General features: G+C 45.8%; 1 protein-coding gene and 1 long non-coding RNA gene across 3 annotated transcripts in view; one reads left to right on the top strand and one right to left on the bottom strand.

Moving 5' to 3' along the window:
* Nucleotides 1-2,958: 2,958 nt before the first annotated feature.
* ID3 (inhibitor of DNA binding 3) lies at nt 2,959-5,887 on the top strand (the record flags this gene model as incomplete). Its single annotated transcript, XM_083752081.1, has 3 exons — nt 2,959-3,285; nt 4,203-4,272; nt 5,034-5,887. 2 exons carry the CDS (start codon nt 2,959-2,961, stop codon nt 4,257-4,259), a joined length of 384 nt encoding a protein of 127 aa, XP_083608207.1. The 3' UTR covers nt 4,260-4,272; nt 5,034-5,887.
* A 2,018-nt stretch (nt 5,888-7,905) lies between these two features.
* Nucleotides 7,906-16,801, bottom strand: part of LOC310849995 — a 38,992-nt gene continuing 30,096 nt past the window's right edge. Inside the window, exons 4-5 of one of the 2 annotated variants that reach the window (XR_014567177.1) lie at nt 13,042-13,077; nt 7,906-8,045 (exon numbers count right to left, since the gene is read on the bottom strand). This is a non-coding gene — a long non-coding RNA (uncharacterized lncRNA). Of the gene's footprint in view, nt 8,046-10,185; nt 11,072-12,894; nt 13,078-16,801 lie in introns of those variants that run through there. The other variant, XR_014567178.1, reaches the window with a different exon arrangement.

Here is a 16,801-nt window from a genome sequence, read left to right as displayed (position 1 = left end):
TCTAATTCTCTTTGATGGCTATCCAAGTTGGTGGCCATCACTGCTTCATGTGGAAGTGAGTTTCATAGTTTAGCAATGTGCTGTGAGAAGAATTGCTTTCCTCTTGTCTCTGCTGGATCCTCCCAATTTTCAGCTTTAAGTTTTCCTCCCTCAACCTGGCTAGCCTTATACCCTTATGAGGGTGGCCAGATGCAAATGGGACAGGGATCTTGCATCTTTTAACCATTGCGATTTCAGCAGGTCACGTTTGTAAATGAACAACACCTACTAAAACCCCCCATTGCAAGTACAGTCATACCTCGGGTTACAGGCGCTTCAGGTTGTGCATTTTCAGGTTATGCACCGCGCCAAACCCAGAAGTACCGGAACGGGTTACTTCCGGATTTGGGCACTTGCGCATGCGCAGAAGCACTAAATCGTGCTTTGCACATGCGCAGAAGTGCCAAATTGTGACCCGTGCATGCGCAGACGCGGCGCTGCAGGTTGCAAACGCTGCGGGTTGCGAACGTGCCTCCTGCACGGATCACATTCGCAACCCGAGTGTCCACTGTAAATGTTAGAAGGTGCCTGGTCCGCCCTAGGTGCAGTGTATCTCAGCTTCAGGGGGTGGCATCATTTGCTGATCTGCCCTGCATGGCCCGCACTGTCTGTCCCAATGCTGCTTCTGAACTAAAGGCTATACGTTTGTATCAACATCCTCAAGCAAGATCTTCAAGAGAGTTGGTGGGGGTGGGACTTGTGGCCCTCCAAATGTTGTTGGACTCCAACACTCATGAGACCCAGTCACCATGGCCAATGGTCAGGGACAATGGTCTGACAGTCGATAAGGATTCCCCATCCTTAATTCCTTGCAATAGTGGGCTTTCCAGTGAGGCTGCATTGACCCCATGCATTTAAAGCAGTGTGAAGCCACTTAGAATCATAGAATTGCAAAGCTGGATGGGCCCCCCAAGGGTCTTCTAGTCTAGCCCCCTGCAATGCGGGAATCTCAGCAAAAGCATCTAAAGCACGTTAAACAGTCCCAATAATTTTGGGAGCTGTACTTTGTTAAGGGCACCGAATGTTGTTAAGAGACCCTTATTCTCCTCCCAGAGCCACAGTTCCCTGAGTGGTTTAACAATGAATCCCTCTTCTCAGGGAACTGTGGCTCTGGGAGGGGAATAGGGTGCTGGGAGTTGTAGCTCCATGGGGTATAAACTACAATTCCCAGTATAAAAAAATGGGAGGGAGGTTTAAATGTATGGTGTGTTCATCTTAATTTGACTCACTTGGGTACCTAGTGAAAAGATTTGCATGAGCTTGTGCAAGGTGGAACAGCTATTGCTGCAGATGCCCACATAATGGCCAGTTGGACCTGCTTGTTCTGTTGAAAACGCATGATGGCCACCTGTCATGGATGCTTTAGCTGAGATTCCTGCATTGCAGGGGGGTTGGACTAGATCACCCTTGGGACCCCCTTTCAGCTCTACAATTCTATGAGTCTCAAATTCATTGTGACCCAAGTCCCACTGACTGGATACAACCCAATATATTCACAAAGCGCCATCCTTTTATTTATTTTATTTAACAGAAGCCATATACCACTTGATTGAACACAGAAGCTCTACATGGTCAACAAGAGAGTTAAAATAGTCAATAAAGAAAAAGTTTAAAACATGTATTTAAAAATATGATTAAAATCAGCAGTTAAAGTGAAAAGCAGATTTAAAAGCACCTCTCTCTATATATGCCTGTCTACTTGGAAATAAGCCCCTATGAGATTTACTTCCATGCAAATGTGCACAGGATTACAGCCTATTTAATGGGTTCCCAAACACATTTATTGTTCAGGTATGTAGGACAGGGAATTCAGATGGGCCAAAGTTCCTCTTTCCTGCCCGCTTTTTCTTTTCAGTCGGAAAAATAATCCTGTTGTCCTAAAATATCTTAGCAATGTCTTGCCTGGATTTTTGTGTGCCTGTTTATTTGTTTATCAAGTAAATTATGACTTGTAAGTAATTTCCCCATAATCTCCTCCGCCGCCCCCCCCTTCCCTCACACACATTTCACTACCATTATTGCTGGCTCAAATCTGCTTTCTCCATCGTAGCCTCAGCTTTCCCGCAATTAATTTTTTTTTAAACTTGGTCACAAGATAATTCCTGACGCCAGAAAGTCTGGAGGTCATATGAGTAGCAAATTGAGGAACAAGGCGGCACTAAGTCCTTACAAGATTCCCTCCCCCAAACCCTGAAGAGGAGGAGGAGGAGGAGGGGAAAAAATCTAAAACCTTGGGAAATTTCTCTGCCGTGATGGGATTTATGGCTCCTGAACGTTTTAAGGGCTGGGTGAAGGCAGAGAAGCAGTAATAGAAAAATGTGCCCTTTTCTTCTCGGCACAATAGCTCTTCCTCCCTCCCCCTTTATAAGACTAATAATCATACCCCAATATAAGAATTAAATCGGACAAGGCGAATGGCACACATTTCGAATTTATCTCTGTTTAATTGAATGGAATAGAGAGAGCGAAAGGGGGAGGGAAGGAAGGAAGCGCCTTTGATAGCTGGCCCCGCCTTCTTTGTAATCAGAGCTTCCTCATTCCTTTGATGTCCTCTGCTATTCGGTGTCAGCCGAAGCCAATAGAAACCTGTTTTGCAGTTTAACCATCTTGTAAACGTTCCATTCCAACATTTTCGCTGTCATCAGAGCGAAGGGGAGGGGGAGGGGGAACGCGGTGGCTCATTTGCATCAGCGGGCGGGCTTGAGCGCTCACACTCGGCTATAAAAGCCGAGCGGGGTGACAGCCCTCGCTTTTTTGCAAAGAAGCGTCTTCTGTGTGTGCACAATAGAGAATTAACCAGGCCGGCAAGCGGCAGTATCGATTGATCGCTCCCTCGATTGATCGCTCCCTCGCTCGCTTCTCCGCCTTAAGGAAGGAAACCTTGCTCTTCTGCAAATCCCTCTCTCCTCCTTCGCTGCCATGAAAGCCATCAGCCCCGTCAGATCGGTCAGGAGCTGCTACGAAGCTGTGTGCTGCCTCTCGGATCAGAGCCTCGCCATCACCCGGGGAACGAACAACAAGAGCCCGGCTCTGGAGGAGCCCATGAACCTCCTTTACGACATGAACGACTGCTATTCCAAGCTGCGGGAGCTGGTGCCGGGGATCCCGCAAGGCACCAAAGTCAGCCAAGTGGAAATCTTGCAGCACGTCATCGACTACATCTTTGACCTGCAGATCGTGCTGGAGGAGCAGGCAAAGAAGGGGCAAGATCCGTCCGCAGCCGAGACCTCCCTACTCTCTTTAAAAGTAAGGAGATTTCCCTTAGAAGGAAGAGGGGGCGAAAACCCAGGGAGCCTTCGTGGGCGCACACAAGGTTGAGGGGCGGGGGGGGAGCCGGGGGAAATGCTGTTACTATAGACGCGCCATCTAGGCTAATTTGGGTTATGAGTTAAAGTAATGATCTAACGGGCGCCAGCGGGAGCCGCGTCCTGCCTGCGGTCCACAGAGCGCTGTAAGGCAAATTGCAGTGGGTCGCGAGATAATCCGTCCTTTGCGCTATCCAGCCTTGAGCAAACTGCGCGCGCCTCTAAGGCTGTGGAGTCCTATCGCAAACGCTGCGGGAGTACTTTGCTTGCTCGGGAATAGGCGTACAGTTTGCGCTCTTCTCTGCCATATGCGTGGGGCGGGAGGGATTTATGGGCGCTTTTGGTTCCACTGACAGCTGTGGTCTAAACTGAGATCCTAAACGCTTTGCCTCCAAAAGAAGATCCACTGTATTTATTTGTTGGGAGGGTGTTTTTTAATCTTAATAATCTTTTAAACCTTAATAAAGTGCTTGGGATCCCAGTTTCAGTGGGACTACGTGAGCAGGATCCAAGATAGCAATCTTGGGTTCTGATCCTAAGGACCCCATGCTAAACACATTTGATGAAAATTGAATTGGCACTGTTGTCCATTCAGGCTGCAATCCGAGGCATTTTCCTGGGAGTAAACCCTGTTGAATGTAGTGGGACTTCTGACTAGGCTAGGCTTGCATTGTCAGTCAATAGGTGTTGCTCAGCAGAAAACCCACTGAAAAGTCAATAGGATCATGGTCCTTTGTGCAGCAAACCCATTTTTAAAGACTACTCACTGTTCCCGATCTTTATTTTTTTGTATCATGTGGCATATATTAAACTGTGAACTCCGTATCTCCTTAACACTTCTCTCCCCTTCTCCCATAGGCTGCAGAGCTGGCATCAGAACTTTGCTCAAAAGAGGAGAGGAATCTCTGCCACTAACCTCTTAAAACAGGTAACAGCCAAGAAATACCCAAATTATTTCCCCCCCCCCCCCCCGATCTCAACCAGCAAGACACTTCCCTGGTCATCAAGCAGGTTTTTATTAAAAAACAACCACCAAAATATTTTTTAAAAACCCTACAGTCAGTCTAGAAATCTAGATTTGCACCCCAGTGTTTACTCCAGAGTAGTCCTACTTGACTGCCCTCCCTGGAACAGATTGTGGTCTTTAGAGCCCCTTGTCACTGCTTGGCAATAAGGCAGCAGCCTCAGATGCCTCCATGCTTTTGCCTGTAAATGGAGTCATTATTTTTACAATGTCATTCTTTTTATAGCTTTAAGTCTCTGCAGCTGCTTAAACAGCCCTGTTGAAATCAGTGAATCAAGAGGCACTCTTCTTCTTTCTCTCTCCCTCTCCTCTCTTCTCCCCCTTCTTCTTTCTTTTCTCTTCTTTTTTTTAAAGTCGGGAAGACACCACTAAAGAGTTTGTCCCCTCCCTTAGAATCTGTAATTTTAGATACATCTGCAGAAAGTTAGAAAACAGAAGGGTCCATTTCATTCCACCCTCTGCTGCCCCGCCTGCTTTAGATTTTTGGTGCCAATTAGCAAACCTCCAGCTTAGAGTGTTGGCTCCTGATTCCTTATCAGCTGGAGGTAAATAGAAGCTTCCTCTGTGGCGCCAGGATGTCTGCAGACCTGCCTCTGATCTGTTGCTGAAACTGACATGTCTTTCTCTCCCGCCTCCTCCCCCTCCCTCCCTCCCCCTTTTTTCAGACTGCAGGTGTGGGATCCTGACACTTGGTTCTCTCCAGTGAGACAGAAGATAGAAGAAGAGGAGAGAGAGAAAAAGATCTTGAGTGGGGAAAAGGATCTGATGTTTTAACCCCGTGCATCCAGTAATGGAGAGACCTCCATCATTACCTTCCAGATAAACTGTGGAACGTGGGTCTTGCCCGGCAGTTTCAGATGCCTTGACTGGACTTCCAGAAACAACTTTCTGCCCTCAATCTGTTGTTCTCTTCCAACTGCCTGAAAACAAAATTTGCAGGCCAGAGGAGGGGGGCGGGCGGGTTGAAAGCAAGCCCACCTTTTAATCCACTCTCAGATTTAACTATTGGATTGCTGTATTGCACAAGAAGAAACTTTGTGGGGTTTGTGTGTGTGTGTGTCGGGACGGTTTTTTTTTTTTTTTAAAGCTCTGAGCCATCAGATTTTTCGCGTTGATCCTGGTCGGGAGATTTCTTAGTGAAATCGCACACTTCTAACATTGCAACAACTTGTGACAAATGTGGACCGATCTATCGTTTGCTCAGAAAAAAGGGCAACAAAAAAAAAAACTTTGCAGATATGCAGCTTGTATGTATATTTTGGATTATAGTTTTTTAACATCATTTTTTGGGGGGGGTGGAAGGGGACTTTCAAGAACATGAAAACTGAGGTGTCTTGGGGCTATTTCGCCTCATGGTTTTTATTGTTGAACTCTATAATAGAGAGAACACATGTACCTTTTTTTTGGCAGGAAGGTTAATTTCTGCATCCATGAATTGTACTTCCTTTGGTTAAAAAAAAAACTTTTTATAAAAGTTTCTTACATAATAAATTTTAAGCTGGTTTTTTATAAAAAAAAACATATCTGAAAACTTTTTGGGAGGGGGGAAAAACTTCTTAGACCAGACCACCACCATCACCTTTTTCACATCTCTTTATAATCACTTGAGGTATTCTGAGCCAGCCCTGGCGCAACCTGGTGGCCTCCATATTTTTTGGACTACAACTCACATCAGCTCTGGCCAGTATGGTTGTGTTGGCTGGGGCTGATGGGATCTGTAGTCCCCAAAATGGGACTCCCACCAGGTTCGTGATGGCTGATCTGAAGATCCTACAGATTCTAATCCCCTTAAAACTTGGAAACTCTTGTCTTGCAGCAACTGCAGTTTCCTAAAATAGGTGCAATGGCTGCTGCCTCGTTTTGACAACTCCAGTAGCCTTTAACCACTACCAACACAAAAAGAAGGCAAATGTTGATGAGTGCTGAAGCCTTGGAGGAAAACATCCAGTTATCTGCTAGGTGGAATTGGCCGCACCAGCTATAAACAATATTGCAAATGTTATTGGTGGTTTTAAAACAACTTGTGTGCACTGTAGGCAGCAACCAAAGGTGTTCTCCACTGAAACTGTTTCGGGAACTGCTGAGGCAGCTGGCGCTCAACAGAGATGCCATTCTAATGGAGTTGTGTGGAAATGGGACAAACTCAGGGCTGTACCAGCTGCACGAACCACCCACATAGTTGCTTACGGCACCAATATTTCTGGGGTGCAGTTGGGAAGCACAATTAACACAGCTCTCCAAGGGATCCTGGGATGGGTATTATAGCGTCGTGGCTTGTGGAAGCAACATATAAACAACTGTACAGTTAATTCATATTTAACCCAGAACGCTTGATGGGTGAGTTAAACAGCGAAAAGCAAGCATAAAAAGAAGGTACTCTTGAGCTGGTGTTGGGTGGTGAAAAAAGAAGCTATCAAGAAGTCCCTGGTTTGAATCTCTGAACACATCTCTGTTTCAGTGTATCTGAAGAAGTGTGCATGCACACGAAAGCTCATACCAAGAACTGACTTAGTTGGTCTTTAAGGTGCTACTGGAAGGAATTTTGTTTTGTTTTGACTATGGCAGACCAACACAGCTACCTATCTGTAACTGAACACACTAGGTAACCTTAAGACAACAATTGGGTCTCTGCCTCAGTCCTCACATCTGCAGCATGGACATAATACTAAGTGGTTGCATTTGACCGCTTACACATGCACTCCAGGCGTCAACATTGCATTTCTTTGCTTCTGTCTTCTACCTATGCACGGGTAAAACTTGATAATACAGCCTCTGTAAAGGAAGGTAATTTCTCTTGGGGGTGTAGGGGTGAATTCCACTGTGACCCCCCCCAACAAAAAAATCCTAGTTTGAACTAGTAAATCATTCTCCCATGCTCAAATGGCAAAGCTGAGCAAGATCCCAAGGTAGCTGCCAGTTGCAGGCTGGGAATTTACGCCTAGTTGAAAGTTGGCAAAGCAGCCGGCAGTTACTGATCTACTGCAGTTCTTCAACTGAGCATCTGCCAGTCTTAGCCTGATTGTCTTGCTGGCACAGGCCAGTGCAAAGCATACCTCTCTGCCTTTGCAACACTTTAGGTCATTGGAAGTCAAAGCTTTTTCACTGCTCTCTGTGGTACACATGGTTGCTTAAGGTGAGGTGGTTTTTAAAAAAAAAATTAAAAAATACAGTATCTTGTGATTCTCTGGAATCACAGTATATTCTGAAGCCACGATGGTCAGTTGTGCAAATAGATCTTTGTTCCAACCTCTGCTTAGCTAACATTCAGTGATTAGTGCTGAGCAGGTCACTCCAGTTTCAGTAGGGATCGTATATATCAGGGATGTTCAACCTGTCTACCGGTTGATCTCTGGGCGATCCTGTTCGATCACGTGCTCCTGATTGATCCCCTCCCCCGAAAAGCTCAACAACTTTGGGTCTTCCTCCCCCCAAAAAGCTCAACAACTTAGATCACTGCCAGATTTTTTTTATAGTGAGAGTAGATCACAGTATATATCACAGTATATATCAAATGGGTAGACGGGGATCTACTGGTAGACTTCTCTGATTTACAGGGAATCTGCTTAAATTTATGACTCTTGACAGGTTGAACAATAGGGCCTTGTTTTGTTTTGTTTTAAATTAAATTTCTGGGATGGCTGGTGTTCTGCTAATCACTTAGCCTTGGTTTTGCTCACCTGTAAAATGGGAGGTATTGCAACGCATTAGGATTACTCAGAAGTCCCATTGAATTTACTCCCAGGTAAGTGCAGCCAGGTAAGTGCATTAACTAAATAGCATTAAGTGCTGCTAGGTAAGTGTTGCAGCCTTAACCAGTGGCCTTTCAGTTAGTCCTCGCACAGTTTTAAGAGTTTTGAGGTGGAATACCTGATCCGCAGTAACTTAAGATGTAGATACACACTTAATGTGTGCAGCTTATGGGATGTGGAAGGAAAGTCGCTCTGCCCCATTTGCATCTGGCTCCACCTTCATAGCCACTGTTTTCGCACCTGGGTGTAAGTTGGTGGACCTTGGTATCGCTAGTGAAAACAGCAAAGCAGATTCTGTAGGCTGGTAAAGGAGACTCTCTGGGCCAATACAAAGGTGGTCACCAGCTAGGCAGCAAGTTAGTGCCTATTGACATGATATAGCCCCTGGGTTTAAAGCAGACTGCCCAGGTGGCCTTTTCAGTAGAGAGGGATACATAGTTAATGATGTGTTGGAATGCTGTTTCTCTGTGGCATAAAAGCTGCAGGACTTCAGAGAGTGAAGAATACTAATAAATAGGACCCTGTTCACATTTGTCTAGAGCAGGAGTCAGCAAGCTTTTTCAGCAGGGGGCTGGTCCACTGTCCCTCAGACCTTGGGGGGGGGGCAGACTGTATTTTGAAAAAAAATATGAACAAATTCCTATGCCCCACAAATAAACCAGAGATGCATTTTACATAAAAGGGCACATTCTACTCATGTAAAAACACACTGATTCCCGCACCACCCACGGGCCGGATTTAGAAGGCGATTGGGCCGGATCTGGCCCCCGGCCCTTAGTTTGCCTACCCATGTCTAGAGCCTCTCCCACCCACTTCTATTCTTTACCAACTGAAGAACATAAGAAGAGTCTGCTGAATCAGGCCAGTGGCCCATCTAGTTCCGCATCCTGTTCTCACAGTGATCAACTGGATCCCTATGGGAAGCCCATAAGCGGAACCCAAGTGCAACAGCTCTCTCCGCGCATGGGATTGCCAACAGCTGGTATTCCAAGGCAGACTACCTTCCAACAGTAGAGGAAAAACAGAGCCATCAGCATTAGTCGCCACTGATAGTCTTAGTCTGAAGCCAGCGACATGCCTGCTATGCTATTTATACTCCAATGCAATTGGATTTAGATGGCATTCATGATAATTTTGCAACAGCCCTCGTGCCACTCAGCTGGGGGCAAGAGCAATGGGTAGAAACAGACATAGCTCGTCCCCCTTTATCTTACGTGCTCAGTGAGGGTTGATGAGATTTTGGCCGGTTCCTTCTTCTATCTTTTGATATAAGGTTTGTAGTCACACTGCATTCTTGGATAATTAATCCCAGATAAAACAGGATTGCAGCACCCTTTCTCTCTCTCTTTTTGATGTGCCCTCATCTCTTCTGACACCCCTGAACACATGCAGAAGGTTCTCCCTCTTTCCATTGCTTTATCCCATTTCACCTTATTTCTCCTCTCCCTTTCTCCTCTCCTGGGCTTCCCCATCCCACATAAAATTAGTTTGAGGTCTCCACTTGCCCCACCCAAAGTGTTGATTTATTTTGTGTAAGCTATTTGTCTGCCACCCTTCATAAAATCTTATCTCGGGGTAGTACAATTTTTTTATTTTTTAAAAATCATAATAAAATATACAATAAACTTCAGAAAATGGTAAAACTGCTTTTTCTGAAAAACTAGTTATGTGCAGAGACACAACCTCACTGCTTCTTTTATTTTTTGGGAGGGGGGTTAGACAGCAATGTTGGGAGGGGAAAAATTTGGAACAGAAATACAACACAGAGACTACAGTGGTACCTCAAGTTAAGTACTTAATTCGTTCCGGAGGTCCGTTCTTAACCTGAAACTGTTCTTAACCTGAAGCACCACTTTAGCTAATGGGGCCTCCTGCTGCTGCTGTGTCGCTGCTGCGCGATTTCTGTTCTCATCCTGAAGCAAAGTTCTTAACCCGAGGTAATATATATGGGTTAGTGGAGTCTGTAACCTGAAGCATATGTAACCAAGGTACCACTGTAGTTGCTTAATCCTTTACCCTCCACTCCAAATCCTCCCGCTGGCTGCTTTTCCCTTACAGCAGTGGTGTCCAAACTTTTTTCAAAGAGGGCCAGATTTGACGAAGGGCCATGAGGGCCGGCCAAGGGGCCAACCAAAGCTGTTGACCTTTTTTTAGGATTGAAGTTGTTGAGCTTCTTTCTGGGCTTCTCCATCCCACATAAAATCCAGTTGCCCTTCTTTCTAGGAAGAAAAGCAACCCACAAGTGGGTAATTTTGAGCGGAGAGGTTGTGAGTGCAGAAGTAGTTAAGCACCTTCTTGCTGTTGCTTCTCGACTGCAAACTTCCTCCCCAGGCTGCTTTTCTTCAATGTTTTGTAGATAATGAGCACAACTGATACAGCTGCATCTCTGCTATGCACCCCATTTTGCATGAACAGTTACCTGCAGCTCCACTCCTTGTTGGCAAAGGCCTGTTGAGAGAACCACCTTCAGTGTGTTTCAGGAGTGTGTTGTTTTTCAAACCTGGAGCTATTAAAAAGATGATCAGCCAATGGAGGGACAAACCGTAATCCTGATACCTCTTTTCTACCTGGCTTTCAGGATTCTTTTTCTCTCTCTCACTGGCATAATTTCCCAATCCATGACAAGTAGGGAAGTTCTTCCCAGCTGTTTATTCTATAGTTAAGCACATGGAATTCGCCCGCGCAAGAAACAGGCACCAACTTGGACAGCTTCAAAAGAGGATTAGGCAAATTCATGGGAGAGAAGTCTATCATGGAATCAGTGTGTGCCTCTGAATACAATTCTCTTGGAAAAGCTGTTGTTGTGCTGAGGTTTTGCTTCTGGGCTTCCCATGGTTGGCCACTGTGATAACAGGATGTTGGCATGTGACAGGCATTTGGTGAAGGGTCCTTCTCCTGTTCTGACTATCCAGCACCAAACAGGATAGGAATATCACCTGCTTCCTTTCCCAACTCTTCATAATGAAGAAGAAAGTTTAAGCAAACAGTGTACAAAATGGTACTGAAATCCAAGCAGCAACTTCTGCTTTGACACGCGTGACTTTGTTCTGTGGTCACATTCACACCAGGCATTTGAAGCACTTGGCTTCTTCCACCGAACTGTAATCTTACCCCTCACAGAACTGTAGATCCAGAAGGGACCATGAGGGTCATCTAGTCCAATCCCCTGCAGTGCAGGAATTTTTCATCCAACATGAGACTCAAACCCACGACCCTGCGATTAAGAGTCTCATGCGCTACGAACTGAGCTATCCCTCCCTTAATACACTACAGAGCCAGTGTGGTGTAGTGGTTAAGAGCGGTAGACTCGTAATCTGGTGAACTGGGTTCGCATCTCCGCTCCTCCACATGCAGCTGCTGGGTGACCTTGGGCTAGTCACACTGCTCTGAAGTCTCTCAGCCCCATTCACCTCACAGAGTGTTTGTGGTGGGGGAGGAAGGGAAAAGGAGAATGTTAGCCGCTTTGAGACTCCTTCGGGTAGTGATAAAGCGGGATATCAAATCCAAACTCTTCTACAGTTCCCAGGATTATTGGGCAGAGGCCATTTTGTGCTTTAAATGGACATTCAAGATATGGTGTTCATGTGGTCTATAAATGGGCAGGACAGAGAGCATGCAGAGAACTAGCAGAGGAACCACAACAGAGCTCACCTCAGTATGAGCAAATGCACCTATTTCCCCCCATCTGTATTTATCTATTTTAAAGTATTATTACCTTAAACATTATCCCGTCTTTGTCCAAGACAGCTAACAACAATAAAGCACACACAGTTACAATAAAAATGAAACCTATTAAAAAACCAGCAGAAGGAAACAGTAGCCAACATACAAATCACACGTGACAAACAATAGATTCATGCAACGTATCACAAACTGATGGAATTTGCTATTGCAAGAAGTGGTGACGCCTGCTGGCTTAAATGGTTTAAAAAAGAGATTAGCGTAATTCGTGGGGGAGGAGATGTCTATCATTCATGCTGTTTCCAATGTTCAGGTGTGAGTGCCAGTGCCAATGGAGCCAAAATGGAACCACACAGACAGAGAGGAGATTTTGGCATGTTTGGGGAAACCCTGAGGTTTGCAGAATACTGGAGGAGGGCAGGGAAGTTAGGAAAAAAGTCTTAAAATGAGGGTTACAAAAAAAATCCACAACAGATCAGCAAGGACTGAGAGTGCTCAGTGGCAACAACATCGTGACCTGAGTCTTGGAGGGGAAATGGAAAACTGGAAGCGGGTGGTGGAATGGAGTATCACAGGACGGCATTGCTGGCTGGAACTCTGAGCAAGAGCACTTCACACTTGAACATTCTGCTGCCAGTCCTCCTAGGAGGTAGGCTAGGTTGACAGATAGTGACTGGCCCAGGGTCACCCAGTGAACTTCCTGGTTAAGTCAGGACTCGAACCCGGGTTGCTCAGACCCAGGTTCGAGTCCTGACTCAACCATGAAGTTCACTGGGTGATCCTGGGCAAGTCACCGTCTCTCAGCCTAACCTACCTCATAGGGTCATTGGTGAGGATCACATGGAGAGGGAAGGGAGAACCTGGTATGACATCTTCAATTCCCTGGAGGGAAGGTGGGATAGAAATACAAGAAAATAATAAACTCCCAAAATCTTAAGGGAAGGCAACAGTGCGGGGAGAGGGCTACTTTTGTGCCACACTGGGTGGGCTTCCCAAAGGCACCTGATTGTCCATTGTAAGAGACAAGATGTTGGAGTGGATGGACCACTGTCCAGTTCCCTCAAAGCCCTCCTGATGTTTCTATCTGTCGAGGGACCCACCTGGCAACAGAGCCTGCAGGGAAAGAAAACTGGTTCACATTAAAGCAACTCTCTCACTGTGGAGCAGAGAGACTGTCTGTTCCACCCACACTTTCCCCCAAACCTAGGCATGAAAGCTGTTTCCAGGGCGCAGATGTTGGTACCTTTGAACTCTTGTCTTCCTGTCATCAGTTGGATGCCTGGCAGGGTGGAAAAAGGAACATTAGCCTTAAATCTCTCCTCAAACAGGTGAATGGAGAAAACCTCTGTCTCTATAGACCTCTCCACAACAGGGGTCCTTCCTAGCAGATGACGGACCTGCCACTGCCAGGATTTTGCCTTCTTCCGCTCCATCTTGGCAGTGAGGGTGTGTGTGTGTGTGTGTGTGTGTGTGTGTGTGTGTGTGTGTAACTCCCCCTGTGAATTTTATGCAACTTACATAGACCCTACATTTATATGTATTGTCACCAGATAAAAGGAGGGCAGGCGGTATATGGAATCAGAAGTAATGCGCCTATTTTGCCTCTTCCTCACCCTGACCTAAGAGGTATATTTCACAAGGGGTTTGCTTCAGAGCAGGCCAGTGTGTTACAGATGAGGAAGCAAAGGAGACACGTCATTGCCACATATTCACATGTAAGAATAAGTCAGGGTCATGATTATGCCATTTCACTAAACGTTTAATTGCCTGATGATATCAATTGTTCAATCTCTAGTGGTTAAATGTTTGTTTATTTTGAGTATTTCTACCCTGCGGTTCATATTTAAAAGGCTACTTCAGTGGCTGACATACAATCAGTTGAAACAAAACAGCCTGTGCGCACAGCTTTACAGTCTAAGGATACGTAGACATTAGTGGCTGGCTTACGACACAGCAAGGTCGTTGTTCCCTCCTGCTGCATTTCAAGTCACATTTGCACTTGTTGCACACATCAGGAACGGGGGTGGGGTGTCTACACTCAATCCACATTACCCAGTTTGTTTCTGCAAGCCTGCAACCGCCCTGAGCTCCAATTCAAGGGAGTTGAAATCTGAGCATAAAGGAAAAGGGGACAGGGAGGGAGAAGGAGAAGCGGTTTTCATTATTTACCATTCTGTTACTGGTTTGGCAATAGAAGGGGAAGAAATAGAGGCAGTGAGAGATTTTACTTTCTTGGGCTCCATGATCACTGCAGATGGTGACAGCAGTCATGAAATTAAAAGACGCCTGCTTCTTGGGAGAAAAGCAATGATAAACGTAGACAGCATCTTAAAAAGTAGAGACATCACCTTGCCAACAAAGGTCCGTATAGTAAAAGCTATGGTTTTCCCAGTAGTGATGTATGGAAGAGAGAGCTGGGCCATCAAGAAGGCTGATCGCCAAATAATTGATGCTTTTGAATTATGGTGCTGGAGGATACTCTTGAGAGTCCCAGCAACTGCAAGAAGATCAACTGCAAGAAGATCAAACGTACCCATTCTTCAGGAAATCAGCCCTGAGTGCTCACTGGAAGGACAGATCCTGAAGCTGAGACTCCAATACTTTGGCCACCTCATGAGAAGAGAAGACTCCCTGGAAAAGACCCTGATGTTGGGAAAGATGGAGGGCACAAGGAGAAGGGGACGACAGAGGGTGAGATGGTTGGACAGTGTTCTCGAAGCTACAAACATGAGTTTGACCAAACTGCGGGAGGCAGTGGAAGACAGAAGTGCCTGGCGTGCTCTGGTCCACGGGGTCACGAGGAGTCGGACACGACTAAACAACAACAACTGGTCTGTCAAAACTGTGCTTTCTTTTTTATTGCTACTTTCTGTTTAAACTTTATATAAAATTAAATAATAATTATAATAATAACAATAATAATAGGCGAAGGCATCCTCCCAAAGCAAAATAGGAACAATGATTAATCAGGGACAGATAGAAGAAAATAGGGGCTTTCCCTGTTTAGTAAGGTAAATTGGGAGGGATGCAGATAACAACCCTTGTGGGTGAGATTCACAAGTCAAATGTTGCACTTTACAGGAAGGAGCATGACTCAACTTTGTTTCTGCTTTGTACACAGCAGTTCCCAGAAACCCAGGTCCAGAGATACAAAGCTGAACAGAGCAAACGCCTCAGAAATCAGCAGGGGAGGACTGCCACAATCTTGAGGGCTGGAGTCTAGTGGCTTAATTGTCAGTGGCTGCTGCTTCAGGGATTGTGTGTCCAGAGGAAGATGGCATAAGGGCATTTCCAGACTGTTGTTATTTTCCAGTTGGATTAAATAACATCCTGGCAAATCCAGGTTGCACCATCAGAGTTGGAGTGTTTTGTGCACGCACACAACCCCCCCCCCAAACCCACACCTTTGCACATTATTAATAATGATCCCTCTCCATTCTGTCCTCACTGCAAATCTGTGAGGTAGATCAAGCTGAGAGACTGTGACCGGCCCAAAGTCACCCAATGAGTTTCATGGCGGACTAGTAGGGACTTGAACCCTGGTCTGCCAGCTCCTGGTCTATACTCCAGTTGCTGCACCACACTGGTTTATGATCTCTTCTATCTAGTATCATGCCTTTTAATGTTTGTCCAGGTCTTTTCTGAGCTGGAGCCCACCCTGCCACTTGACTGACTAATTGATGGGACATTGCAAGTTTAATAAGGAGAGAGTCACCCATGAAAAATTGACAATTGAGAACTGATTAACATGTTCATCTGGAAATGTGGTATAGACCTCCACTGGACTGTACCCCCTTCGCAATACAGAGGAACTGTGAGTGTGTGGATGTGGGTAGGTGTTAAGTACCACTGCCACCTTTCCCAAACTCAGTCAAACTCTTCCTGCAAACTTATAAGGAACACTAGTGCTATAACTCTTCCCTGGAGCAGGGAGGTCAACAGTACATAGAGCCAGAGACAATGACAAGTCAAACCTGGCTTGAGAGCAGTACATGTGAAAAGGATCTAGGAGTCTTGGTTCACCACAAACTTGACATGAGCCAACAGTGTGACGCGGCAGCTAAAAAAGCCAATGCAATTCTGGGCTGCATCAATAGGAGTATAGCATCTAGATCAAGGGAAGTAATAGTGCCACTGTATTCTGCTCTGGTCAGACCTCACCTGGAGTACTGTGTCCAGTTCTGGGCACCACAGTTCAAGAAGGACACTGACAAACTGGAACGTGCCCAGAGGAGGGCAACCAAAATGGTCAAAGGCCTGGAAACGATGCCTTATGAGGAACGGCTAAGGAAGCTGGGCATGTTTAGCCTGGAGAAGAGGAGGTTAAGGGGTGATATGATAGCCATGTTCAAATATATAAAAGGATGTCACATAGAGGAGGGAGAAAGGTTGTTTTCTGCTGCTCCAGAGAAGCAGACACAGAGCAATGGATCCAAACTACAAGAAAGAAGATTCCATCTAAACATTAGGAAGAACTTCCTGACAGTAAGAGCTGTTCGACAGTGGAATTTGCTGCCAAGGAGTGTGGTGGAGTCTCCTTCTTTGGAGGTCTTTAAGCAGAGGCTTGACAACCATATGTCAGGAGTGCTCTGATGGTGTTTCCTGCTTGGCAGGGGTTTGGACTCGATGGCCCTTGTGGTCTCTTCCAACTCTATGATTCTATGATTCTATGAAAATGACTACAGTGGTACCTCGGGTTACATACGCTTCAGGTTACATACACTTCAGGTTACAGACTCCACTAACCCAGAAATAGTACCTCGGGTTAAGAACTTTGCTTCAGGATGAGAACAGAAATTGTGCTCCGGCAGCGTGGCAGCAGCAGGAGGCCCCATTAGCTAAAGTGGTGCTTCAGGTTAAGAACAGTTTCAGGTTAACCTCCGGAACAAATTAAGTACTTAACCCGAGGTACCACTGTAATTCTAGGTTTGTCCCATTCCATTCCTTGCTGAGTTCTACAAGGGCAAACTGGGAAGGAAGCTAAAAGGCAGGGTCACCCACTG

This window comes from Podarcis gaigeae (genome assembly GCF_964106915.1).
Source record: "Podarcis gaigeae genome assembly, chromosome: 8".
NCBI lineage: Eukaryota > Metazoa > Chordata > Lepidosauria > Squamata > Lacertidae > Podarcis > Podarcis gaigeae.
The sequence above is the reverse complement of the archived record's forward strand: the minus strand, read 5'-3'. Positions and strand labels throughout refer to the sequence as shown.